At 46.1% G+C, this 27260-nt stretch overlaps 2 protein-coding genes across 12 annotated transcripts in view; one reads left to right on the top strand and one right to left on the bottom strand.

Moving 5' to 3' along the window:
• Positions 1-539: 539 nt before the first annotated feature.
• On the top strand, positions 540-5920 carry Uts2 (urotensin 2). The gene is made up of 4 exons (XM_027398317.2): positions 540-727; positions 2692-2805; positions 4243-4286; positions 5723-5920. Exons 1-4 carry the CDS (start codon positions 565-567, stop codon positions 5834-5836), a joined length of 435 nt encoding a protein of 144 aa, XP_027254118.2. The 5' UTR covers positions 540-564; the 3' UTR covers positions 5837-5920.
• Positions 5921-8064: 2144 nt separating this feature from the next.
• LOC100762774 (period circadian regulator 3) overlaps positions 8065-27260 on the bottom strand; it is a 46933-nt gene continuing 27737 nt past the window's right edge. For 6 of the 11 annotated variants that reach the window (XM_027398324.2, XM_027398323.2, XM_035439384.1 and 3 more), the window contains 9 exons: positions 26181-26313; positions 25577-25698; positions 20239-20412; positions 17356-17586; positions 16017-16705; positions 14935-15037; positions 13595-13775; positions 12714-12864; positions 8065-10390 (listed from right to left, as the gene is read on the bottom strand). In XM_027398324.2, the coding sequence (XP_027254125.1) occupies positions 10307-10390; positions 12714-12864; positions 13595-13775; positions 14935-15037; positions 16017-16705; positions 17356-17586; positions 20239-20412; positions 25577-25698; positions 26181-26313 (1868 nt within the window). In that variant the 3' untranslated portion in view covers positions 8065-10306. The remainder of the gene's footprint in view (positions 10391-12713; positions 12865-13594; positions 13776-14934; positions 15038-16016; positions 16706-17355; positions 17587-20238; positions 20413-25576; positions 25699-26180; positions 26314-27260) is intronic. The other 5 variants (XM_027398320.2, XM_027398322.2, XM_027398319.2 and 2 more) reach the window with 4 other exon arrangements.

Here is a 27260-nt window from a genome sequence, read left to right as displayed (position 1 = left end):
CCCGGCCAGGTAGCATGGAGAGGTATTCTAGTTCTCCTTGATCAGTGTCGTCCTGCTCTCAGGAAACCTGGATCTAAGACTCAAGTGCTCATGACTTTACAAGAAGCCAAGTCCATACTTGAGCTCCGAGCCATGCTTGCTACATGTCTTTGCTGTTTCAAAACGGTTTAATATAACACAACAACACATCTATTCACAAGTGAAAGATTTTTTTAAAAAGGAAGCCGTCATATTTCACGTCATACCCCGAATCACTTTTTCTACGACTCATAAATCTTTGTCCTTCTGCCTTGGCCACATCATGTCTCTCCCTGTCTTTCATTTGTGATTTATGGCTGAGTTCCTTATTTTGCCAGATTTATAAACTGTGCAGTACTTTTCGGAGTACCCACTTTGTACACCAGCCCACAAGCCAGTAAATTTATTGTCTATGAATTGTTACTTTGAAAAATTACATCAATGCAAAGTGATTGCCTTTTAGCCTCCCTAGCCAATAATTTCATTTTATTTTTTGGAGGGGACATCTGAGGTCACAGGATGATAGATAAAACGGGCAATCCCTCGATGAGGAGAGAGTCAGAAATCTTCCGGAGCAGAAGCCCAGCAGGACTGCTCTCCGTCATCATGGATAGGCTAGCCTTCTGCTGCCTGCTCTTCATAGGACTCCTGAACCCACTCCTGTCCCTTCCCGTCACTGACACCGGTGAAAAGACCCTTCAGCTTCCAGGTGAGGTGACTGGGTTTTTTTGGTATCAGTTCTAGGTGCCACTCAGGAGTAGGAAGGGATTCTGGCTAAATGGGGGTCTGCTGTAGGTGTGACCATGCTCTGAAGAGAGGATCAGGGGACCCTGACTGTGTGCCTTAGATTTATCAATGGTCACGGTCTTCTCTAGGGTCCTTATTTTATCATATGAGCTAGAAAACAATCATCCATGTTGCATGAATCAAAAAGGCTTAGTTAAGCACAGTGGCAGCTGAAGCAGGGGGCCTCATAGACAACCAATGTGTTTATGTTTTCTTTATGACTTGATTTTCTATTCAAGTCCAAATTAAATTTAAGAAAAAATACAAATGTTACCACAACCCCTTAATTTGGCATTAGGTTATTGTATTATAGTCCATAAAAATTTGACTGGATTTAATATTTAGTTTGGCTACTTAAAGCAAAATCTCCTTTACGCTTTATCATACATGCATGCACACCCCATGGCGGTCAGAGGACGACCGGATGGAGCTGGCTCTCCAGCATGTGGGCAGGCTTGGTGGCAAGCGCCTTCCTCTGTGGTGCCAGTTCCCTGACCCTGCCTTTGGGTACTTTCAGACATTTTCTTACGTAGGTTCTCTCCCAAGCCACTGCTGTGAGAACTAGACACTTTCTAGTCTGTTCTGTGCCGTCCTCTCGCCAGCATTCTGATCATTTTTGAGTATCACTCACACTCTGTCAATCAGCTTCTGGCGTCACTGAGCTCACTCTGGCACCGAGCCTGTGGGTCAAAGCCGGACAGGAGCCGATTCTGTTATTTTAGAAGAGCCAGTACACACTGCAAAAAGAAATGAAGGGTATTCAGGTGCTGACGCCAGCTCAAACGTCTACAATGGAAGAACTGAAACCAGGGCAGCCTCTTACTCAAGTTCCAAACAGGTGGGAGATTAGTGTTCTGGTCAGAATTTTCCCTCAGGTTGGCCCCTCCACAAACACCCTCGGCGCAGACATCTCCACCTTCTGGGGGTGTGAAGGTTATCATCAGTACTCCCAGGGAATACTGTGAGTGCACCCACGTGCTGTTATGACACACACTTTGCCTAGTCTTCCCATGAAGGCTGCACATGCGTGTTTGTCAGCTTGCAGCATTCCAGTGTCGTGTGTGGCTTTCCAACCAGACTCCCGGAGAAGCAACATGCTGGTACCTACCCAAGACACATGTCCCACTGCCAGCCTCCTCTGGTGCACGCACTTGGCATACACACCCAGACATTTACCACACCCCTTGCATGCAGCATGTGCTCAGTGTACACACTGTGTGCACGTCTCAGGCACACGCCCCACACTTGCTCACTCCTCACATACAGTCGCCACGCTTGCTGGGTGCACACACACCTCACACCACACACTCACCAGTTTGCACATAGCACACGCCCCAAGTGTCCTATACTTACCATGCGTACCTTACATGCATGTACCACATTTCACTCTCTTATACACACTCCATACACCTTGGGTGTCAGTCACATTTCACACAGGACAAGTCACAATGCAGCATTGGAAACCTCAAGTGAACCCCACTGTGAGGTGCAGTTGAAGGGCCGTCAGCCTTTCTTTTGCTTCCCATTCACTCACCTCAGAGGTAAGGGGCCGCAGGTAGCAATGGGTCAGTGGAGATGAGACAAACCAGACTTTCTGAGCCAAACGGGCACTGGGGGTCTTGGGCCACTGCCTCCCCCTCCTGTCCAAGGCAGCTGGCGGTAGGGTGGCCACGATAGCAGGCTGTGGCGGTCCACGAGTTCCTCCCTTTAGTCTCCTGCTGGCTTATGCAGCACCTTTGTTTCTGCTACACTCCACCGTGAGATATCGAGAGCTCCTCATTTGGAGTTCCATGACCCACCTCCCTGTCCTGGTACTCAACAAAGACAGGGAACAGAGATGGCCAGGTGAAGGGCAGGGAAGGCTACTTGTCTGTCTCTACCCCACAGTGCTTGAAGAAGATGCTCGCCTGGCTCTGGAGGAGCTGGAGAGGACTGCCCTCCTGCAGACACTGCTGAAGCAGACAGTGGGCACAGAGGCAGGTGAAGGCCTCAGGGAAGCAGGTAAAGGCGTCTTGGGCTTATGGGTGGATTCCATAGCTTCTAAATTTGCCTTCTATTCTAGCTATCAGAGAAAGCTCTACAAAGCTGAACTACGTGAAATAACATTTCCTAAAAAAACCCTTCTTAGCCTATTCTTCTCCACCATCCTCTGTCCACCACTCCGTCTTCAGCAAATGCTTGCAAGCCCAGGCTCCCCAGGATACGCATAACTCTTTTTATACACGGACTGTTTAAGGCAGGCAGTGCTGGCTATCCAGTGCCACTGAGGTCATGTGTCAATCTGTGTGTCTCACTACCATCTTTACAAACTATTTAATCTCTCTGGATCTCAGTTTCTCAGTCAGTACAAAGGAATGGTAAGGACAGTCTATGCCAGGCATGATGGTACACACCTGTAACCTCAGCACTTAGAGGCTGAGGCAGGATTGTGAGTTTGAGGAAAGTCTAGGCTACCAATGACACACACATGCTCTCGAGTGTGTGCGCGAGTGCGCGCGCGCGCACGCACACACACACACACACACACACACACACACACACACACACACTCACGCACTCATGCACACATGCACGCCCAAACAAAATAAACAGCAAAAAAAAAAAAGACAAAAAGACTTCTTTGAGTGACTTTGAAGAATCAATGCATAAAATGCAAATAAAATGTTTCGTAGGCCAGACTGATGAGTAACCCCAAGTCTGCACATAGCCTGTGACCCCAGCTCAGCAACAATAGCAACCTTGGAAGAGATGACAGTGTTGACTGTCTCCTCCTCACAATGACACAGTGCTCAGAACTCTCCGGTACAGAATGGAGAGTTTTTTAGAAGACACTGCTGACAGACAGTCCAGCTGTAGTTTTGACAAGCTGTGAATGGCTAATGAGGAAAATTGAGTGTCAGAGTACTCCTCTGCATTCAAGTCCACATCCCTTGGCTTGGGAAGGGCTGCAAACCAGACATAATCTAGGGACGTTGTGTTTTTTTCCTTCTTTGCATGTGTGGCATGCATATATGGATGTGGGTCCATGTGAGGTTGTGGGGGGGCAAATCTGACACTGGTTCTTCCCCCCCCCCAGCTCTCTTCACTTTATTAAGGCAGGGTCTCTACCTGAGTCTGGACCTCCTCAGTCCAGCTGTTTTAGTGAGCCAGTTTGTCCCAGGGATCCTGTCTCTACCTTCTGGGTACTTAAGGGATCAAGACAGCCTCCACGCTCACCCAGATGTTATATGGGTTCTGGGGATGGGAACTCTGGTCCTCAAGCCTGGAATCTCAGGTTTGCATGTTTTAAAATAAGCATAGCTGCTGGGTGTGGTGGCAAATGTCACAGGTAGATAGACCTCTGTGAGGCCAGCTTGGTCTACACAATGAGTCCCTGCTTTATAAAAAGAAAAACAAGAAACAGTAGATGTGATGCCTTGGTGTCACACTGTTTTCCAGATCCCAGTGCTGACACTCCCACCCCACGGGGAAGCCTGAGAAAGGTAAGGAACTCTGGGTTTTGAGGGAGAAGAGATGAACTTCGCACACTCGATTTTCTAGGACCCTTAATTCATGACCCAAGAGTGTTCTTGGTGGAAATCACATCTTAAAGTAACTGGCCAGTGTTCTTCCCAAACCTAACTTTCCTAAACTGATTCATAGAACATGTAACTGTAACATGAACGCAGCAAGCAAACACCTGTGCTGGGCAAACTACAGTGATATGTAAGAGAAGGGAGCGGCAGGTGGGGACCACTGCCCTGCCGTGGGGCCCGAGCCACAGCACTGTCACTAGGGAGCTGGTGAGAAATGAATGCTCTCTGCACCACCACGGCCCTACTAATCAAACTTGTAATTCTGCAGATCTGCATGGGGCTGAAACTCTAGTCAGTGCGGGGCGCCTCTAGGCACCATGGGAAGTGAATGGGAGGATGATGTGCTCCCCTCAGTGAAAAGTGGTGCAGAGGCTGGGGCATGGGTGAGTGACAGGATAGACACATGTGGTTCGAAGTTAGTGGGGACCACTGTCTGTTTTCTGAGGGGTCTCCCCTGGCCCTGCCTTCTGACAGTCAGTGCTCATGACTGTAAATGTCTCCTGAGAAATTATGAGATCAGCATTCACGGACCTGGTCCAGAGACACTGACCACCACCTGAAGCCCCTAGAGGACTATTGTGGCTTCTGCGTGCAGCTGGCGAAGTCACCTCTCATATGGTTACCTGACTGCTTCTAAACGCAAAGGCAGTCTGGTTAGTGTTACTATTGCTGTGATGAACACCATGACCAAAGCAACGTGGGGAGGAAAGGGTTCATTTGACTTACACTTCCACATCACTGAAGGCAGTCACACAGGGCAGGAACCTGGAGGCAGGAGCTGATTCCGAGACCATGGAGGGGAGCTGCTTACTGGCTTGCTCCTCATGGTTTGCTCAGCTGTTTTCTTATAGAACCAAGGACCACTAGCCCAAGGATGGTACCACCCGCAATGGGCTGGCTCCTCCCCCATCAATTTCTAATTAAGAAAATGCCCTACAGGTTTGCCTACAGCCAGATCTTATGGAGACATTTTCCCAATTGAGACTCCCTCCTAACTGATGACTCTAGCATGTGTCAAGCTGACACAAAACTATCCAGTACAAGGGTTATCCCTAAGGCCTAAAACCATATATGTAGGGTGTGCCCATTTTATTCCAGAATAAAAAGAAAACTATGGCTCAACCTTTAAGACAAGCCGATTTTAACAGGGAAGGTCTATGTTACACACAGGTTAAACATCCAGGCCCTATCACTGACAGCAGCCATACAGAATGGTCACTGAGAGGACAGGGACCTCAACCACAGGGTTCAGCAGACTGGATGGGGAACTGGGAGCTGAGGAGTCCCAGGGAAGACTCTGACCTTAGGATTATTTATCTATTGTTCAGGACTTCAGGGCTCAGGCTTTCTCTGGACAACACTCCAACACTGTGCTGAGTCGTCTTCTGGCAAGAACCAGGAAACAACATAAGCAGCATGGGGCTGTCTCAGAATGCTTCTGGAAATACTGCATTTGAAGAGATACGAGCACGGATTCGTCTCCTCAGAACCACCACTTTAGAAAATTAAAAACGAAGATGCCTGAAGAGAAATCAGGCTAACTACACCCCACCCTTCACTATTATGAGAAATAAATCCTCTATGTTTCACAAGTATCACACGTGGTCACGTTTACTTATATATTTACATCCTGAAAATCTTTGACCTGTCCCTCCCCCCATTATCCTTAGTATTTCCTGGAAATCTACAGGTTGGGGTGGAGGTTTAACTCAGGGGCAGAGAGCTTGCCTAACCACGTGAACTCTCTGTTCCATCCTAGGCACTACGAAATGTCTTAAGTAAAGTAATAAATGAGCAGAAGCACAGCACAGAGTAACAAGAGAAAGGCACAAAGATTTATCTAAGTCTCTCAAGTCACAAATGATGTAAAAACAAATTACTTTGTTATGACATCTTCTCAACCCTTAAAAATGAATATATAGATTCTGTTTGTTTTGTTTGGGGGTGGGGGATACAGGGTCTTGTATCCTAGGCTGGCCCTGAACTCAGTATGTAGCCAGCAATGACCTCAAACTCCTGATTCTCCTGCCCCCAAGTCCTGAGTACCTGAGTAGTAGGCATGAGAGCACTCCACTTCCTGTAGCGCTGAGGATGAGCACTCTGCAGGGTTACTCCTTCCCAGGAAGGAGAAGTCCCTTAGCTTGAAAAGCTCCAACACAAAGGTGCCTGGCAGTGAGGGCTGGGGGATGGTCTGAACTGTTTCCTTTGGGGAAGGCTGGGTGCTGATTCTTGCTCTTAGTAGGTCACAGTACTAAGCACTGCGCTCAACCTCTGTGAGTTAAGGTCATGACCGACTCACACAAAGTAATGGAAACTCACTTCCCTTCAGCTACTAACCCTGTGTTCTGAGAGCTGGTGCAGGGATTCAGGCTGTGCAATGCAATCAGCAGGTTATTAATCTTTAAGATCCACGTATGTGTAAACACACTAGCATCCCAAGTACAATTGTGACAGTCTGTGGATGACCAGACATCTTGTCTGGGTGCCACAAGCCCTGTGACTGCCCACAGAACCACAGGCTGGGAGCACTAAGTTTTCTGAAGAAGCAAACATCCCCGCATGAGACCAGCCATTCCACTGAAACCCTCAGTTGAGCAATAGATCTGCACCAACCAAGAGACACTACGTGACCCCTACTCACCTTTGTCAGCAAACATCAGCAATGCCTTCAAACACAGCTCTGATAAAGCTTTTTTCCTAATGTGGACCCAATGACAGCTTGGAAGGGAAGCAGGCAATGTAAACTCAAGCATTCTGACATCAAGTCTGGCTATGAGAATTATGCTTCTTCAGTGTAAGAATCAAACTGGCGCACACCTTTAATCCCAGCACTTGGGAGGCAGAGGCAGGTGGATCTCTGTGAGTTCGAGGCCAGCCTGGCATACAGAGCGAATGCCAGGAGAGGCTCCAAAACTATACAGGGAAACCCTGTCTTGAATAACCAAACCAACCAAACAACAACAACAATAAATCAAACTAGCTCTAGCTCCCTATTGTCAACCCCCAAAAGCCTAAATGGATTCTAGTGTATTAGTATAATCTAACACCATCACTAGGTGTAGTGACTTGGGGTGATTCTCATGATAGATCCCTAGGCTCATCCTATCAGCTGTGCGTCCTCCGCTGCCTCGGTAGCCTACCCTGCACAGTGAGAATAACAGCCACTGTGGGCTGCCATGAGGGGGAGATGCTCCAGAGCACTTCCACAGGCTGGTCAGAGGCAGCCACTGTAAACACTGGCTCTGTGTTTTGCTGTTGTCACCAGAGAAAGGAACAAATAACTGGAAGGGTATGAGACTTAAAGCCTTGCTGACTCCGGGGTCCATATTTTGATGTCTAGATTTGGCTGCTTTAAGTAACAATCAGACTGTAAGATACAAGCTCACCCTACAGAAGCTTCAGGAATAATGCTGATAATTTTACTAAATTGGCCTGATAGCATTATACACGTGTATACACACAGAAACATCCGGGGCCCAGTGACTTCTTCTCAGGGCTCAAATGTGGACTGAACACACTGGAAAGTACCTCTTTCTCCCAGAGTAGGAACGGAGATACATTTATGCAGCAAACACTTGTTGTGAAAGTGATGCTGAGCTGACATGGGGACCTTCATGCAGTTGGAAGCAGCTCTGGCAGACACCACGCATGCTCAAGGTTTGCTTACACAATCAAGGGCATTTTCCACTTTTACACATATACTCTTTATTGTTTTTACTCCAAGAAGATACCCAATCAAAAGATTAATAACCATTAAGTACAAGCAAATTCACAACTATAAACAAATTGCCAATCTGATTAAAATACCATCTTGTAAATTATAATGATGTTTCATTTAATCCATTCACACAACATCTTGTTTTCTTAAATTCTGACATGTGACCCAAGAAAATAAAGCTTTGGGGGAAAGAGTCATGTAAACACTGAAGTCTACAATACATACTTTTGTTACCAGTTCAATAGTTATTAATACAAAAAGTAAGTTTGAACAATAGAGTCTCCACAGGGTATGGCCCCCACGGGGGGCAGCCAGTTCTGCTGGACACCTCAGCAGCAGGGGCTGGATCTGAGTGCACTGACGACATCCCTAGCGGAGGGGAAACTTGGTTAAAGGCTTTACAGACCTGACTACAAGCACCAGTTTCCATCAAGCCTGGATAATACATACATAGTCCATAAGATGTGTCGAAGGCAAAGAAAGGAGAAGCTGTAGATAAACAAGTGCCCAGGACAGACAGGAAAGGGCCTGTTTGCCCAGAGAACATCATATCTGGTGCATGTATGCACGGATGCAGAATGATCCCTGAGTCACTGAGAAGGCCAGCCTGACCAATGCAGGCCTCCCTGTGACATCATTTAACTACCAGGATGGAGGAGAAGTCTCTGTTCACACAGCAGGAACATTTGTGTGGAACTGTGTAATACCAGAAAATTCTAAGAATGTCATAGGCAGCGCTTGAGAATGCTTTTGACACCTTCTGACAGGACTGCCATGCAGAAAAACCATTATTTTAGAAAAGAGGTCTAAGCCACAGAGTTGGAGCCCTGGGCCAATGGTCATCATGACCGTCTCCTGACCAGAATGACAGGACATTTATCAACATCTATAAACTGTCAGGGAGAAAAGTGTTTTCCTAAAACAAAACAAAGCAACAGAAAAGAAACGCATGTTGGCTGCTGGAAGTACTGTGCACGAAAGGCCACTGCAGACTTCTGTTCCTTCAGTTCCATCCTCGGAGCTGCACAGGGTGGATTCCACAGCCATCTGTGGTTGATGAAGGGATTCGGGAGTCTCTAATCTAGAGCACCGGACTGTGAGTGGACACCCAGGTAAACAGGACAATGAGTGGATACAGGTTAACAGTCACACCACTCACTTCCCCAAGGCTGGGGCCACCGAGCTCCCCTAAGTGTGGTTTCTCACTCTGCAGGCCCCAAACACTTACCCTGTTCAAGGGCAAACAGAAGGTAGTGCCAATCAGGCTCTGGTCGGCATGGAGACCCCTGTGTAGTCAACTGTTAGACTGAGCACTTAAGCACATACATGTCCAGAATAACAATGACATCATTTTAAAACCTTTTCACATTTATTTTACAACAAAGAAAACCTTTAAAAAATACTATTGGCCAAGTCAGCAGCTCTTTTAACATGCATGGCTTAACTTCAACTCTCCAGAGTAAGCCCCGTTCAAGCAGACAGATCTTATGGAAGGAGTTTCCGTGAGGACCGACACCAACAGGAAGTGCCTGGACAAGAACCGGGCAAACAACCAGAACCACGATTCCCACATTTCCTAGAGAACAGTGCACTCTAATATTTTCGGAGAAAGGTGGAATGTCCTATCATATTCAGGAAGGAAAGCACCATGCTGTACAAAGCCTAGATCAATATGTCAAATTCATGGAAAACATCTTGTGAACTACACAAACCTGTAGACAGAATTCAAGTATTCTAATGGGAAAATGATTCTGCAACAACAGAACAAAACAAATGAGACTAAGGCTTGGGATTCATTCGAACTGTAACTTATTCAGAGTGATTTCTGAAATCAAGTGTTACAGACAGATACCTCTTCAGAGGCAATCTGCTGCTGTCAGAGACAGTTAAGCTAGAGAAGGTTTCTCAATGGCCGTTTTAATATCAGGAACTGGAAACTCTGCAAATGCCTGCTTTGGGAAATGTCAGCTACTAAAGACCAGGAAGGGAGGGCTGGGGCACAGGTCAGCAGGAGAGAGAGCTCCAGACTCGAGTGCACAAGGCCCTGGGTTTGATCCCCAGTGCTACCAAAACCAAAACAAACAAAAGCAAGGGAAAAGCTTAATGTTAGTAATTTGCCATTTAAGAGTTAGAGTTTAGTGAAGCAACACAGACATCTCTGTGTCTCACATGACCTGGAAAAGGTGTGAACAGACATCTTCACAGTTGCTCAACTGGTGTCTTCTCCTGGGTGCTGTTCGTGGGCCTCAGCAGTGTTACCAGCTGAACCTCTGTCTTCACAGGCGACACAATTCTCCAAAAGAGAACAAAGCAAGTGTGTTATGTGATGCTAATGTTGTCTAAAGATGACAACCTGACACAAACCTAGACATACCTGGGAAGAGAGAAACTCAATTGAGAAAATGCCTCCATCAGACTGGCCTCAGGCAAGTCTGTGCTGCACTCTTAGTTAATGGTTGACATGAGAGGGCACAGCTCACTGTGGGCAGTGCCGCCCCTGGCAGGTGGTCCCAGGTTCTATAAGAAAGACTGAGCAAGCCATGTGGAGCAACCCAGTAAGTAGTGTTCCTCTGTGGGCTCTGCCTTGCCTTGAGTTCCTGCCCCAACTTCCCTTGTAGACTGCATAATCTGTGAGGTGAAACAGATCCTTTCCTCTTTGGTTATGGTGTTTCTATCACAACAACAGAAAGCTAACTCAAACACAAGGCAGAGGAAGAAACAGATGAACCAAACGAAAGCATCAATGACGTAAGGACACCTACAAGGAAACCAACAAGAAATCCTGTACACTAGAAAGACAAAACCGATAAATACAAACAAACAACAACAAAACCTCACTGGAGGAATCCAAAGGGAAATTTGGGGGAAGTGAGAACTGAGATCGTGGAGATAATGGACAGTTGTCATGAAGGAAAAAGACAGACTGAGTGAGCAGCACTTACAGCTTATGTGGTCCAAGAGGACTGACTACCCAGCCATCAGAGGAACCAGAGGGCGGGAAAGGAAGGAAAAGGATGTACTGGAAAACAAAAGGGCTGAAAATCTTCCAAGTTCTGTGAAGGCACGAACACAGCATCCCAGAAGCTCAATGGCCTCCATCAGCTCAGAGGCATACACCCAGACGCATTATAACCAAACAGTGGACACACACAGCACGCACACACGCAGCATGCACGGGATTCTAAGCAAGATTATCAGTAGGTGCCTCGGAAGAAACCTTGGAGGCCAGATGGCAGTAAGCTGATTTAGCTGAAGTGCTTAAAGAAAAAAAAAAAAAAAAACCTTCAACTAAGAATCCTTTATCTGGCAAAACTCCTTAAAAAGTAAGGGAGGTATCAAGACAGTCCAAGAAAACGAAGGCCGGGCAAGGGGGCATGATCTCACCATGCCTGCAGTGTAAGAAACGCTGGATTCAGGGGAGGGCTGGAGAGATGGCTCAGGGGTTAAGAGCGCTGGCTGCAGTTGCAGAGGAGCATGGTGAAACGCCCAGCACGCAGGTCAGCTTACAAACACCCCAACTTCAGTTCTAGAGGATCTGGTGCCCTCGGCTGCCCTCTGAGGGCACCAGGCATGCACATAAGTGCACAGACATATGCAGGCAAAATACCCCCACACATGAAACAAGCGAAAAACACAAAGAAAGGGGCTGGCAAAGGGGCCTCAGAAGGGTGGTGACAGAAAGCCATACGATACGGCAACCCTGGCTTGCCAGTCCATCATAGAATTGAAGAGATTAATGCAGAAAAATGACTAGGGTTTGTGTTTGGGGCCCTCAGGGCACCGACGATGGAAAAAAAAATAGTTATGGAGCTCCAGAGGAAGAGTGTTCCTGCAGGGTGAGATAACTCCCTGCAGTGTGGGCCTCTCTTGTACTTGCAATTTAAACTTTCAAACAGGGATGGATGTGTGAACCTTGTACCGCTGATGGCTCTCTCAGAGGCTCATACTTCAGGGTAGTGTCCTCACCACTAACAATCCGGCGGGTAGAAGAGAACCATTTTATCATGGTTGTGACATTGCTGTCTGACGAGCGTCAGGAAAGAACTGTGACCACTCATGGGGGAGTGAGCAGCCTCTTTAGACAGGGCTGCTGATATTTCCTCACAGAAGAAAGGGGTAGGGAGAGTCATGAGACCCCCACTTGAGAACCCAGCCTCTTTCTTCCCAGTTCTACTTCGTGCCACCCAGGTGTCCCGTGCTGTAAGGAGGCCATGAGAGTCTAGAACGCAGAAGGCACTGACGGGTGGGGTGGGGGCTGCTGAAGGAGATGGAGGGAGGGGTCCACAGCAATGAAGTTACCATTCATACTGGAACGAGATGGTTCTGGTGAGGTGGCTGTTTGGGGGTCACCATGCTCAGTCAACACTCTCTGGTCTCTAGGTCGGCCTTTACTGTAACAGTACTATGGTCTGTGTTGTGCCCTTCCTGGGGTGAATAGACGTTTGTTTATGCCTCTTTAAGTAACTTCACCAACAGTGTTAAAGAGACCTGTACACACTGTACTAATTATTTCACACGTACACGGTCTGTAGTTAAGACACAGAGGTGACTGTGAAGATGAAGAGCGCTTGTCACCTGGCACAGACCTGTCGCTGTCTGAGGGATTGCATGCTTACTTGGAGGTGTCTTCCTTGAGGGGCGGTCTGGCTGTGGATCCAGGAGCGCACCTTGGCCAGCTCCTCCTTCTGTGCAGGGGAGAACTGGGGCTGCTGCTGCTCCATGCTGCTCAGCTTCTCCAGGTCTTCTCTCAGCACCTCTTCCCTTCCCCTACACACAGCAAAGGCCCCTGAGAACAGCCTTCTCTCCCAGTGCCATGCGCTCATCTGCTGACTTGTGACATAACTGAATTATCTGCCACACTGACACAGCGCACCTCTGCTTCTTGGTGGGAAACAATGTGTGATGCTTAAATGAAGCATACCAAGAAATTCATTTCCCTCAGCCCTCCCTCTGCCAGGGCCAAAGGGAAACTTCTTGAACATGTGTGCCCTGGAAGCACAGCCCATTGCTCTTGTCTCTTGTGGTTTGGGTGAATAGCCTGTTTGCTCTGTAAGGATCTGCACATGGCAATTGCAAATCCTTCCTTCAAGAATCACTTGGTGCTTGAATTTAAATGAATACATTAGTAAGCACATTTTTCTATGGCTGTGTACAAAACATTTTAAAATCACCTCCTACTGAAAATCATATTAGAACACCCCTCCACCCCCCAAATAGCCACTGAGATGGCTCAGAAGGAAAGGGCACTTCTGGCCAAGTATGCTGCCTGGTGCTGTGCTCTGACGTCTGCACGTACACCACAGCAGCGAAGGTCTTCCCTTTCACCAAGCCTAATACTGGCGATCCCTGGGACATACACGGTAGGCAGAGACCAGGCTTCCACATGTGGGCCATGGTACACTCACACGTGTACACACATCAGAATAAACAGAACTGTAACAGAAAGTGCTTTGAATTGCAAAAATCAATCCCCAAACATACAGAAGTCTTGTCGTACCTCTTGGGCACCTGGTATGTCATGAGAACACACTCTGGTGTTTGTTCTATCATTCTCCAGATGGACTCTTCCGCCACCCCGGGAAAGGCTTCATCTCTCTGTCTATCCTGGGACTTCTGTCCATTTTCAGAAAATTCAGAATAGTCGCTGCTACTGAAGTACATACTGCTGGCACTGCTTCCTGCCAAAGATCAGCAACGTGGAAAACACCTGTCAGAAATTTATTTGCCAAAGAATTCAAACTTTGACAACTACGTGCCCACCCAGCAGTGGCAGTTTTGGAAGACATTAACCCAGGTCAGAAACAGCCCCATGACCATCCATACAATGTAATCCCCTTGAGCAACGGAAAGGAGCGGACTACCAGTACATACAGTAAGATGAGCCCCAACAGCATTATTCTGAGACTCAACACAGAAAGCCTTCACGCTGTCTTACTCAGTTAAAACTACAGGAGCTGAAGTGGCAGACGGCACACTATCAGCACAGCAGGGCAGAGGACCAGGGCAGAGGTCGACTGCCAGTTTGAATGTAAAACTCCCTCATAGGCACAGTGTGAGCACTCGGTCCCCAGCTTGTGGCGCTGTTCTGGGAAGTAGCATAACCTTTGCAGGCAGAGCATATGAGGTAGGTCACTGCATGTGTGTGTGTGTGTGTGCGTGCGTGCGTGTGCATGTGTGTGTGAGTGTGAGTGTGTGTGTGTGAGTATGTGTGTATGTGTGGCGTGGTGTGGTTTGTGTGTGTGTGATGTGGTGTGTGTGGTGTGTGTGTGATGTGGTGTATGTAGGTGTGGTGTGGCGTGGTGTGGTTTGTGTGTGTGTGTGTGTATGTGTGGTGTGGTGTGCGTGTGTGTGTGTAGGATTCTGAAGGTTGTAACTTGGCCGCAATCCAGGAGGTCTAAGAGCACTGTGATTCCTGTCTAAGAGCACTGTGATTCCTGTCTGCTGTGCCAAGGGTCCTCCACTTCAGACCAAGATGCTCTCTCGTCCATTCCTTCCCTGTCAGGATGGACTGGACCCTGTGAACCATGAGCCAAAACAAATCCTTCCTCATCTCAGTTGCCTCAGCAGACATTCTGTCACAGCAATGACAAAAGTCACCAACACAGACTGTAAATGGCTACAGAAGAACTTTCTAGAGCAATAGAAATAGTCTAAGTGGTGACTGTAACAGTTATACCAATGTCAGTTTTGTCAAATATAAGCCTGCTCCCCAAGAAAGCCTACAAAAAGAAAGGGGAAAACCCCCAAACTTTCTTTATTCATTTGTGTCCAAGCTAGAAGGCCTTGGACAACGTGACCTGGTAACAGTGTGAAAAGCTGATTTTTCTGGTCAACTACCTGAGGCAGCTGCAGACTGAGACTCCTGGTGTACTGATGCTGCGGCTAGTTCACCGGTGGCACAGGGACCGCTCCTACTGCCACTGTTCCCTGTGATACAGTGCTGGAAAGAGGACACAAAGGCACTTAACACCCCAGGAATTAGTGAGCAGGCAGATCTCCAGCTTTACACATTGACAGAATGAGACGCTTAAGCCTGACTTCAAGGATGCGATTAAAATTTCTTTGGTACTACTGCATTCTGAACACTGATCCAAGTGTGGGCTTTCATTTATTTCTGTCATCTGGCAAGCATGTCTGAACATTTTACATGTTCTAAGCACAGTGTGTCAAACTCTAGGAACACAACAGCAGACAAAACAAAGTCCTGGACTTTGTGAAAAGAAAATGTGGAAGCAGAAGCACCATGGAAACACTGTATCATTCAAACTCGGCTCAAACAAGGCAGCCATCTCTCCAGCTTTCTCATAGACAAACAGGAGTTAAGTTAAATGCCCCACTGCAGCTAGCCCGTCTAACTAGTGACAGAGCTCTGGTGAGAAAGTCTTTATAATTATTTATTAGGTCGACTAGATAGCTCAGTGGGTAAAGGCACATGACCTGAATGAATGTGACTCTGAGACGCACCTGGTGTAAGGACAGAACCAGTGCCCCAGAACTGTCCCCTGACCTTCCCTGTACACTGTGGCACATTAGTGCAGTCCCAGCCCTCACTGAAAGTAAATGAAAATCTGTCTCCTGGGTTGTGTATAGGTGACCGAGTATTCCAAGAGGCCAGACAAGAATGAACATATTAAGTTTAATACCTGGATATCAAAAATTAAAAGGTAGAGGAAACCTAGTACACATAAAAATTCTGCAATACAGAATTTGTGAAAACCTTCCCCAAGAATCAAGAACAGAAGACTCTCATTTCTGTCCCACAGGTGGACAGGGACACATTCTCACTTACACAGAGCAGGGCTTAGTCCTAACCACAGCTGTGAGGGGGGTCACCCACTAGTGATGAAGCCGTCAGCGTTGGGCCTTTGACTTGGTAAGAGGACCCAGATTTTCTCACTCACTCATGTACTGACACTTACACACTCAGACTCTGGGCCAATGCCTTTTCTCACTGGATCTGGAGATTCAGACGGTGCAGGCATCTCTTCCTGGAGTAAATTTAACTGTAATGGCGAACTGCTCCTTGAGCTGATAAATGGATGCTCTTCACCGTGTGTCTCCCAGCTTTCCCCCACTCTCCTTTGGCTGTGGTCTGAAGAAGTTGGTTCCAGGTGTGGAGCCATTGCTGGTACTAAGGGTGTCATTCCAGAAGAAGCTGTGGCCCCCAGGAATGGATACGAGGGGAATGACGCTGACCACAGAGGAAAGATGGGGGAGTTGTGTAGGAAGATGGTCGTGAATGTGTCCAAGTAGGCAGAAGGGAAAGCCGGAACAGACTGAGGGCCTGTGGACAGAGGTGGGCATTCAACAGCAGCTCCCCAGCCTGCAGAGTCCCCTACTCCCAGAGAGGCCACATCTGGGAAGGGAAAAGATGAAAGAACATAAGGGGCCTGGCTGGGAGCTACTAGTGCTGCGGGGAAAGCGAGGCTTTCAGCATGGGGAGAGCAGACAATGGAGGGGCTCCAGGGCTGAACATCAGGAAGGAGTCCTCTGATATGGGAACAGAAGTTGGCACTGGAGCTGCTGGTGCCCAAAGGCACCGGCAACCTCTTCCGTTTGTGCTTCCGTCTCTCCTTTCCAGCACATCTGCTCTGCTTAGGAGGAGAGCCTGATGAGACAATGAAGAACAGAAAGGTAACAGCCAAGAGAAAGTCATTGTGGGTGATTTTAAATACTTTCTAACGAATTAAGTATTTACCAATAGTAACTGTTTTTAAAATCACCAAAAGTTGTTCTAACTCAACAAAAATTTTAGGTAAAAATTAGTGCACTAAGATAAACTAACTCCAGCACCTTAGCAGGTTTCCTATAGAAACTGCTCTCAGATCCAGACTCTAATAAGGTCCCAGGTAAACTGTGGAGTAAGTGACTTCAGCATCTCAGAGTCTTTCAGGACCCAACCCCTGCTGTTCACTCTTCTCCCTGGTACAGCCACAGGTGCCATACCTGCAGCTCCTGCTGGCCAACTACAGACTGAAAATATTCATAAAGAAACGACCAAGTACAGACTTCCCACTATCCCTCCAGATGTAATAATGTATACTCCATTAAGTGTAAAATAAAAGACAAGTTAAAGGACATGGAAGGCATGACTAGGTCATACACAAATATGCCCTTTGATACGAAGGCCTTTGGGTGTCAGTGTGTCAGGAAGTCCTTCCTGGAGGCCATCTCCCACTGACAAAGGAGAACAGTTCAACCTGGATATGATTTACAACAGTTCAAAGGTGAAAGGGATGTGCTCTAAAACATAACTACCTTGAACAGAAGAGCACTTAGCGTTGTTTCTGCTCTCCTGCTGAAGGTAACAACTGTAGGGTGAGGTTAGGATCCTCTCCCGGAACCTGTCAACGTAGTTCTGTTCTTCCTTCTGTGTGTGTGCGGAGAGGACAGCTGCTGTGAGCCCCACGTGCCTAAATTCCTCCGCAGTCAGGGGAGATGACTGTGTTCTTGGGGACCAGGGCTTACACACTAACACAGCACCTTCTGCTGAGATCATAGGAAACAAATTTAATAATTAATAGCAACTATTTATTTATTTATTTTTAAATAATTTATTTAATTTTCTTTATGTGCATTGGTGTGAAGGTATTAGATCCCCTGGAACTGGAGTTATAGACAGTTGTGAGCTGCCATGTGGGTGCTGGGAACTGAACCCAGGTCCTCTGGAAGAGCACTCAGTGCTCTTAACCTCTGAGCCATCTCTCCAGCCTGCAACTATTTATTTTTTATTTTGCAACTGCCTTTCAATAAATTTCTACAAATGTAATTGTTGGAATATAAAAACTTCATCATTACCGTACAAAAATTCTTCTTTCCTTTATACTTTTCACGTATATGTACTTTATGATTATAATAATATACAGACATTTATTTAGATCTTGCTATTATGAACATTTTCCACACCCTTACATTTTTTTAGATTTTTGTTCAAAATTATTAATTTGGAAACAGAGCTTGGAACTCACTAAGTAACCTACCTGTGCTGAATTCGTGACCCTCCTGTGTCAGTTTCCTGAGCAATGGGATTATAGTGTGTGCCATCACATTCAGCCTTTGAATTTTTTCTACTTGTTTCTTTGAGAAAATGTCTCTTTATGTAGCTCTGGCTGTTCTGGAACTTTCTATACAGACCAGGCTGTCTTTGAACTCAAAATTAGCCACCTACCTCTGCTTCCCGAGTGCTGGGACTGAAGGCATGCACCACCATTCCTGGCTCAATTGGTTATTTAAATAGGTAACATATTCACATGATTCAAACACCAAGTTTTAAATATCAATTTAGTAAATCCTTCCTGTCCTTTCACTATCTATCCAGTTAGTTTTCATCCTCCCACAGAAAACCATCCTTTTTCTCTGCCCTACTTTCTTTATGCTCCGGTTAGCTGGAGACAGTTCTATCAGAACTGAGCCAGGCCTTCAGGACAGGTGCAAATGCACCCTGTTTGGGCATTTTTAGGGTGGGGGGAACTTGTTGGGGAAGTGTTTGTTGTTTTTGTGGGAACAGTCTGTCACAGTGGGGAGGCAAGGCAGAAGTACTATGAGACAGCTGGGCTGTACCTCAAATCATGAGCCCAAAGTACCCCATATCCCTGAGGTTGTGGCAGTGGGGACCAATAAAGCTCCAAGAATGAAGGGCAGAGAACTTCCACAGCAACCACTCAACACATCTTAGCCAATATGCCACAGAAGGTCAGTGAAGGTAGGCTAGAGACCACCCCAAACCCAACTTAAAGACATCTGTCACCACTTGACCTATCAAGTCATTATGAAAAACCAGAATGTCAAAAGGACAGGAGGCAATGAAAAAGAATAAAAAGACAAAGATAAGAGCAATTAATTGGGTGAGTACATTGTAAAGGACATGCTCCACTTGAAGGGCTGTAGCAGGCCCAAGCATGGCAAACAGGGTTCCCACAGGTTTTGCCTTTACCCCTCTCCCCCTTGCTAAAAACAGATGGAATTCCTAAAGCTAGCTGTAGGGAGACACCCTTAACCATGCCTCCTAAGAGCTGGCTACAGGTGTGCCTGACCACGCCTATCAAGGCGTGGTCAAGGTGGGCTCTTAAGCGGCCACGAGCACATGGAAAGCTCTCTTCCCCTTCGGCTGCCCCTTCTCTCTGGCCTCCCTGCCTTGCTGCCCCTGGGCACGCTCTGGCTTACGTTTGGCTGGTATTTATCTGAATAAAGGTATCTTGAATCTATAAGCTTTTTCCTTCAGCTAGTCACCAAGGTCGAGTCCCTTATTTGGTCACTTCCTCCTCCCAAGGTCCAGCTATTAAAGTATTGAAGTCCAGCAATCTAAAGCCCCCCTTTGACTACCCTAATTAACATGCCCAATCAAAATTAATCACCTCATCCTAACACGGGGTTTCCCCCTTTCCCTTTATAAACCACCATGTGTCTATGGCGCATGTCTGTCTCCTCTCTATCTACAGGCAGTCCTTTGTTCCTCCTGGGCAAGTATCACTTCCCCTCTCCCTTGCACCCTTTCCCCTTCTTCCTCATTCTCTAGCTCCTGTCTTTGTCCCATGTTCCCTGCCTTGTGTCTCTCTGGGGCAATAAACCTCCTTTGTGCTGAGAATTTGGTGTCTGGATGCATTCCGCTGCCAGTATACATTCAACATGTGAAAGACACTTTTCTAAAAGATCAGTGAAAGGGGCCAGAGAGTTAGCTCAGAGGTTAAGAGCACTGACCCTGGTTTGGTTCCCAGCACCCACATGGCGGCTCACAGCCACCTCTAACTCCAGTCTCGGGGGATATGGCACCCTCTTCTGACCTCTGTGATCACCAGGCACACACATGGTACACATACATATATGAAGGCAAAACATCCATACACATAAAATACATGTCTTGGGAAAAGAAAAATCAGCCACAACATGACTGATGAGGTCCCCAGGGAACTGCATTAACAATGAGGAACACAGAGAACCCAGCACCACTGTCCCCAGCGTCTCTAAGAGCTCCACATGCATCACTGATCCTATTAACACACAGCATCCTTAAGAAACACAGCCTGTAATACATCACCAATACAAACATGCTGACATTTCTTAATTAAGTTTACCGAATAAAAGACAGGGTAACAGTTAGGACATAAGTTATGACTAAGCAGATGGTAAAGGCAAAGGCAGTACCTGAGTGTAGGGGTGGGGCATGGACAGCGGTGCTGCTGCAGTTGCACTGGCTTATGCCAGAGCCCATGCTCAGCGCAGCGGTGGACAGGGTCCACGCAGCACCTCCGTCAGCATCTGTGGATGGTCCAGTTGCTGGTGTTTCTGATTTATGTATGTCCAGGATCTGTTCAGTATCTGGTGGTATATGAGAAACTGATGGTGAAGAATCCTAAATGAAAGCTTACAGAAGTCAGCAACTGACAAATTAAAGCCCTTAGCCACACAGAGGTAAGGGAAGTCTGTAATCCACCATATAAACAAGCTGAAAAAAAATGCATACTGTCATCTGAAAAAAAAAAGCTTTGGTAAAATCCAACACCCTTCATGGTAAAGATCTTGGAGAGATCAGGGATACAAGGAACGAACTAAACAAAGGAAAAGCAGTACTCGGGAAGCCAATTGCCAACATCAAATTAAATGGAGAGAAACTCGGAGCAATTCCACTAAAATCAGGAGTAAGACAGGTTGTCTACACTCTATACACCCATTTAATGTAGTACCTGAAGTCTTAGCTATAGCAATAAAACAGCTGAAGGAAATCAAGGGGATAAAAATTAGAAAGAAGTCAAAGTATCATTATTTGTAGATGATATGATAGTGTACATAAGTGACCCCAAAAATTCTACCAGGGAACTCCTATAGCTAATGAATACCTTTAGTCAAGTGGCAGAATACAAGATTAACCAAAACAACAAAACAACAAAAAACCAGTAGCCATCCTATATACAAATGATAAATGGGCTGAGAAAGAAATCAGGGAAACAATACCCTTCACAATAACCACAAATAATATATTTTGGGGTAACTCGAACCAAGCAAATGAAAGATTTGTATGACAAAAACTTCAAGTGTTTGAAGACAGGGATTGGAGAAGATATCAGAAGATAGAAAGACCTTCCATGCTCATGGATGCGTAGGATTAACACAGTAAAAGTGGCCATCCTACCAAAAGCAATCTACAGATTCAATGCAATTCCCATCAAAATCCCAACACAATTCTTTTTTTTTGTTTTTTTGGTTTTTTGAGACAGGGTTTCTCTGTGTAGATTTGGAGCCTATCCTGGTACTCGATCCATAGACCAGGTTGGCCTCAAACTCAAAGAGATCCACCTGCCTCTGCCTCTCCAGTGCTGGGATTAAAGGCGTGCGCCACCACCTGGCTCCAACACAATTCTTTACACACCTTAAAAGAAAAATACTCAACTTCACATAGTATAGCTGAAATAATCCTATACAATAAAACTTCTGGAGGCATTACCATCTTTGATTTTGAGCTACGGAGCTATAGAAACAAAAACTGTATGTGATGATATATTATTTATTATTTATTAAAGCTTGCCTGAGGATTCAGAAAGCAAAGCCAATCTCAAGCTATGGAGACCAGGCAGTGGTGGTACACACCTCTAATCCCAGGACTCAGGATTAAGAGGTAGACAGATCTCTGTTAGTTCAAGGCCACAATGACTACATGACATTGATCCACTCCTAAAAGAAACAGCTCACACAAAGGTAATCTCAACACCTGGGATCACAGGCCTTTAATCCCAATATTAGGGAGGTATTTAAGACAGGGACAGAGTCTCAGAGCTGGCATTCATTTTCCAGCCACACTGAGGATAGGCCAGTATTCTGAGAGTAGTCTCTAGCCACACTGAGAAGCAGTGAGTGAAGTCGGGAGCAGTCTGAGGATCGCCCCTTTGGTCTGAGCTGAGGTAGAGGAGACAGCTAATGGCTGGGTACTTTGCTTTTCTGACCTTCATCTTGAAGCTTGAACCCCAATACTAGTCTCTGGATCTTTTATTTTTTGTGTTACAGTATTGGCATAAAAACAGACAAGTGGATCAGTGGAATCAAACTGAAGACCCAGACATAAATCCACATACATATGGACACCTGATTTTTGACAGAGAAGCAAAATTATACAATAGTAAAAAGAAAGCACCTTCAACAAATTGTGCTGGTATAACTGGATATTGGAATGTAGAAGAATGCAAATAGATCCATATCTATCACCCTGAACAAAACTCAAGTCCAAGTAGATAAAAGACTTCAACATAAATCCAGATACACTGAACCTGACAGAAGAAAAAGTGGGAATTAGCCTTGACCACATTGGTGCAGGAGATAGATTCCTGAGCATGATATCATCAGCACAGACACTGAGATCAACAATAAACAGGACCTCATGAAACTGAAAAGCTTCTGTAAGGCCAAGGATACGGTCAATAGGACAAACGGCAGCCCACAGAGTCGGAAAAGATCTTCACCAACATCTGAAAGAGGTCTGATTTCCAATATGTATATATATATACCAAAGAAACTATTAAAAAACTAAATAATCCAACTGAAAATGGGGTAAAGATCTAAACAAAATTCTCAACAGAGGAATCTCAAATGACCAAGAATCACTTACAGAAGTGTTCATAGCAATCAGGGAAATGCAAATTAAAATGACTCTGAGACTTAATCTTACACTTGTCAGAATGGCTAAGAGCAAAAAACAAGGGTGACAGCTCATGCTGGTGAGGATGAGGAGCAAAGGGAACACTCCTCCATTGCTGGTGGGAGTGCAAACTTGTATAGACACTTTGGAAATCAACATGGCAGTTTCTCAGAAAATTAGGAATCAATCTATCATGAGCCCCAGCTAGAAGCTGAAGAGATGGCTCAGTGATTAAGGGCACTGGCTGCTCTTCCAGAGGTCCTGAGTTCAATTCCCAGCACCCACACAGCTGCTCACACTGTCTATAATGGAATCTGATGCCATCTTTTGGTATGCAGACATACATGTAAACAAAACTCACACACATAAAATACACAAACTAATGCATCTTTAAAAAAGAAAAGCCCCAGGTATGCCACAAGGACACTTACTCAACTACGTTCACAGCAGCTTTATTGGTAATAGCCAGAACTTGGAAACAACCGAGAAGCCCCTCACCAAAGAATAGACAAAGAAGATGTGGTACATTTATACAATGGAGTATTACTCAGCAATTAAAAAACAATGACATCATGAAATTTGTAGGCAAATGGATGAAACTAGCAAAAATCACCCTGAGTGGGATAACCCAGACCCAGAAAGACAAACACGCTATGTACTCACTCCTAAGTGGGTATTAGCTGTAAAATAAAGGACAGTCACACTATAATCCACAGACCAGAGAGACTAGGGTAACATGGAGGGCTCAAGGGGGGAATGCCCAGATCTCCCAGGAAAGGGGAAACAGGAAAGATTTTGTGAGTGGACTTTGGGAGGGTGGGATGAGAACATGAGCCATTGGATTTGGGGTGTGGGGTGGAGGAGAGAGTACTGAAAGAAACTACTGGAAAGGGAGGTGTTAGGATAAATCTTTCTGCCAAAAGCTGCCTGAGCCCCACTGCCACGTGTGAGCTTTACACCAGCCGCCTGCCCGAGTCAGGCCCAAATGAATACACAGAAACTTGTATTAGGTACAATGCTGCTTGGCCAATGACTAGGACTTCTCATCTGCTGGCTCAGTCTTAACTATCATAAATCTATATATTTTATAAGACTTATCTTATTGGGTGCCTTATTGGCATCCCTCTTTGCCGGTGGATCACATCCTGCCGCTGGAGGAGGAAGGGGAAAAAGGGGGCTCTTCCTGTTTCTCCTTTGCTTAAATATGAGTCTCCTTGCTATGTCACTTCCTGCCTGGATCATGACTTCTCTACTACATTTCCCAGAATCGCCTTTGACTCCTAGTTCCATCTACTTGCTGTCTCATTGGCCAAACAGTATTTTATTTAACAATCAGTAAGATAAACATACACAGTACATTCCCCAAGGGAGGGCATTTGGCATCAGGGAAGAACCAGGTGCATGGGAATCTCCCAGGAATCCACAAGAATGACCCCAGTTAAGACTCCTAGCTACAGGGGATACCTAGACTGAACTGGACATCTCCCCTGACTATGCAAGACTTCAAGTAGGAGGGACTGGGACAGTAACCCAGTCACACAGGTTATGGAATATTCCTTTACACTGTGTGAAGATGCGTCGCTGTGATTAGCTTAATAAAAAGCCAAATAGCCAAAAGCTAGGCAGGAGGAATAGGCGGGACTTCTGGACAGAGAGGTCTCAGGATAAGAAGAAAGGCAGGATTGGCCAGCTGGACATGGAGGAAGCAGGATGGGCAAAATGGAGATGAGGGAAGAATGTAGATGAAAAAATATGGGTTAATTTAAGTTATAAGAATTGTAAGAAACAAGCCTAAATATAGGCTGAGCTTTTACAATTAATAATAAATCTGTGCTGTTTTTGTGAATGGTGGCCCAAAGAAAAATCCAACTACACAAATAACCTTTGACCTACAGTCTGTCTCAACTATGGGATGTGCTGGGGTAAGGGTGGCCTAAAGACAGAAGTAGACAACCGATGAGTGGTCTAGCCTAAAACCCATGCCAGGAGAGTAAGCCCACCCCTGACACTGCCTGGAGCACCAGGATCCACAGGCTGGATGATTCAGGGATCTAAGATAGAACCAAACACGACTGGAGGAAAAAAAATGCCAAAGTGATGATGCCTAACAATATTCTGCTATACCTAGCCCAACTGTCATCAGAGAGGTTCATCCAGCAAATGATGGAAACAGAAGCAGACCCACAGCCAAACATTAGGCAGAGTTTGGGACTCTGACAGAAGAGATGGAGGAAGGATTGTAGGAGCCAAAGGGGTCAAGGACATCACACACACACACACACACACACACACACACACACACACACACACACAAAACCCCACTAACTTAGGCTCATAGTGGCTCAGAGAGACTGAACTAACAACCAGAGAGCTTGTACAGGACTGACCTAGGCCCTTTGTATATTTGTTACAGTTCTCTTGTGGGACTCCTAACAGTGGGAACAGGGCTGTCTCTGACTCTACAGGATTTTGAGACCCTGCTTTTTACACTGGGTTGCCTTACTCAGCCTTAATACATGGGAAGGTGCTTAGTCTTACTGCAACTTTGATATGCCATGTTTGGTTGATATCCATGGGAGGCCTGATCTTTTCTGAACAGAAATGGAGGAGGAGTGGACTGGGGGGGGGTGGGGACTGAGGAGGTATGGGAGAGAGAATGGGAGGAGAGGAGGGGGGAACTTTGGTCGGGATGTAAGATAAATAAATAAATAAATAAATAAATACAGACAGACAGACAGACAGACAGACAGACTGACAGCAATGAAGTTATCTACTCTGAGGACACTCTGCTACCTCGCAGTGCCACGCTGCAGACAGACAGCAATGAAGCTATGTATTCTGAAGACACTCTGCTACCTTGCAGTGCTGTGCTGCAGTCGGCCTCGTGGTTCTGCTTGGCTTCTTCTGAGGATGAGGATGTGTTTGTGTAGGATATGCATTTTCTTTTTAAGGCTGGAAGACTGTAGCTCCTCAGGTACCTACAACAACAGAATTGGGCTTTGTATTGCTTTGCTTTGGCTCCACCAAGCTATTCCCACTTCCGTTCTTTGCTGATGCCCACTGAGGCCTGGGAGACTTCTTCCTTCTTGGATGAAGTCAACCCTGACCATCCCAGTCTGGGTTAGTGACTTACAGTATCTCTTTCACTGTGTTCCTTAACTGGTCTTCACAGCTCACACCATTGAATTCTGACCCCCAAACATGTTCACTATGCCACAGCTCTGTCACCAAGATGTGGCTTCTTATTTTCTGTGCCTTCCATAAAGTTCAATGAATTGTGAATTGTATATAACAGGCATTCCATGGCTAACAAAGGACTCGGCACCGTTGCCCCCAGTGGCTATAAGAGCGCCACATGAACCAACTGATCCTATCACTTATACTAGGAAATCAAGACAAACATCTCTGAAAATGCTGTGGGGCTCTACGGTGATGAGCCAGGCTCACTGGCATGTCTTACCTGATGACACTGTCGATACAGTTCATCTGCTGGTAGGATGAGCTGTGCTGCTCTCGCCTCAGGTCATCACAAGAGCCAGTACACATGTATTTATTTTTCAGTGTCTGAGAGGGAGAAAAGTCCTTCTGCTCATCTGAGAGAGAATGAAAGCATGGATGGTTAAAATGCTTAGCATGGATCAAGACAATAGTATCCTCATAATATACAGTTATAAAATGTCATGCAGCCATTAACCACGAGCTTGGATCTGAAAACACTGACACTGAAGTATCAGTATAGTGAATAAAACAAGGCACCAAAGCAGGCTACACAGAATGGTTACACCAGCATCTTAAAAAACAAATGAAACATGCACCTCAGGCAAGGATCACTAAAGCAACTATCAGGTGAAAGGCTGATGGGGAATGCCCATGTCAGGCTATTACTACTTTTACAACTGGCTAAGGAGACGCCTAAATGCTGTGTGTCACTCCCACCCCCGTACACCACCTGTCTACTGAACACCTGTAGAGCTGTCAGTGCACATGAGGACTGGAATAACTGGGTATCACACATATCTCACGTGCTGCAAGGTGAAGAATACAGCACTGCCCATGCGAAGCCTCAATGGTACTGACCCACTGTCTCTGTGCGGCCACATCCCAGCCACTATCACACGAAGCACTTGACAGAGACCACTGAAATCAAGGAATTGCATTGATCTGAAGCTGAACTTAAAATTTTCAAATGTGCCCAGTGGTGCAGGCGCAGAGAGAGAAAAGCGAAAAGCCTCTAGGCCTGCGTGCTAGAGAAGCTGAGCCTCCTGAAGAGAAGAGAAGAGCAAGACGGTAAAGGAGGCGGAAAAACAAGCAGAGAGCAAACTCTGCAACTGGAACCAAGAATGGCACCGAGGTCAGGAAGGAGCAACTACTTACATCACACTGTTGACAGGTTAGTGGTGTTTGCGACCGCTGTTCTTAGTGATGGGCATTTTTAGCTGACCTGGCCAGGCCTATCTTAACACAGCTTTATGGAAAAATGACTTCTTGGATAGCCTCATTCAACTGTCTATAAAGAGTATGGGACATCCCCACACCTGTC

Source organism: Cricetulus griseus, chromosome 2, assembly GCF_003668045.3.
Source record: "Cricetulus griseus strain 17A/GY chromosome 2, alternate assembly CriGri-PICRH-1.0, whole genome shotgun sequence".
NCBI classification, from domain to species: domain Eukaryota; kingdom Metazoa; phylum Chordata; class Mammalia; order Rodentia; family Cricetidae; genus Cricetulus; species Cricetulus griseus.
Note: the sequence above shows the minus strand (reverse complement) of the source record. Positions and strands in the feature narration are given on the sequence as shown.

Excerpts from the sequence above, each read along its gene's own strand:
- Uts2 (XM_027398317.2), top strand. The coding sequence starts at position 565 with ATGAGGAGAGAGTCAGAAATCTTCCGGAGCAGAAGCCCAGCAGGACTG. Across the intron at positions 2,806-4,242 it reads TGAAGGCCTCAGGGAAGCAG|ATCCCAGTGCTGACACTCCC; the intron begins GTAAAGGCGTCT and ends ACTGTTTTCCAG. Across the intron at positions 4,287-5,722 it reads CACGGGGAAGCCTGAGAAAG|GCTTTCTCTGGACAACACTC; the intron begins GTAAGGAACTCT and ends TTCAGGGCTCAG.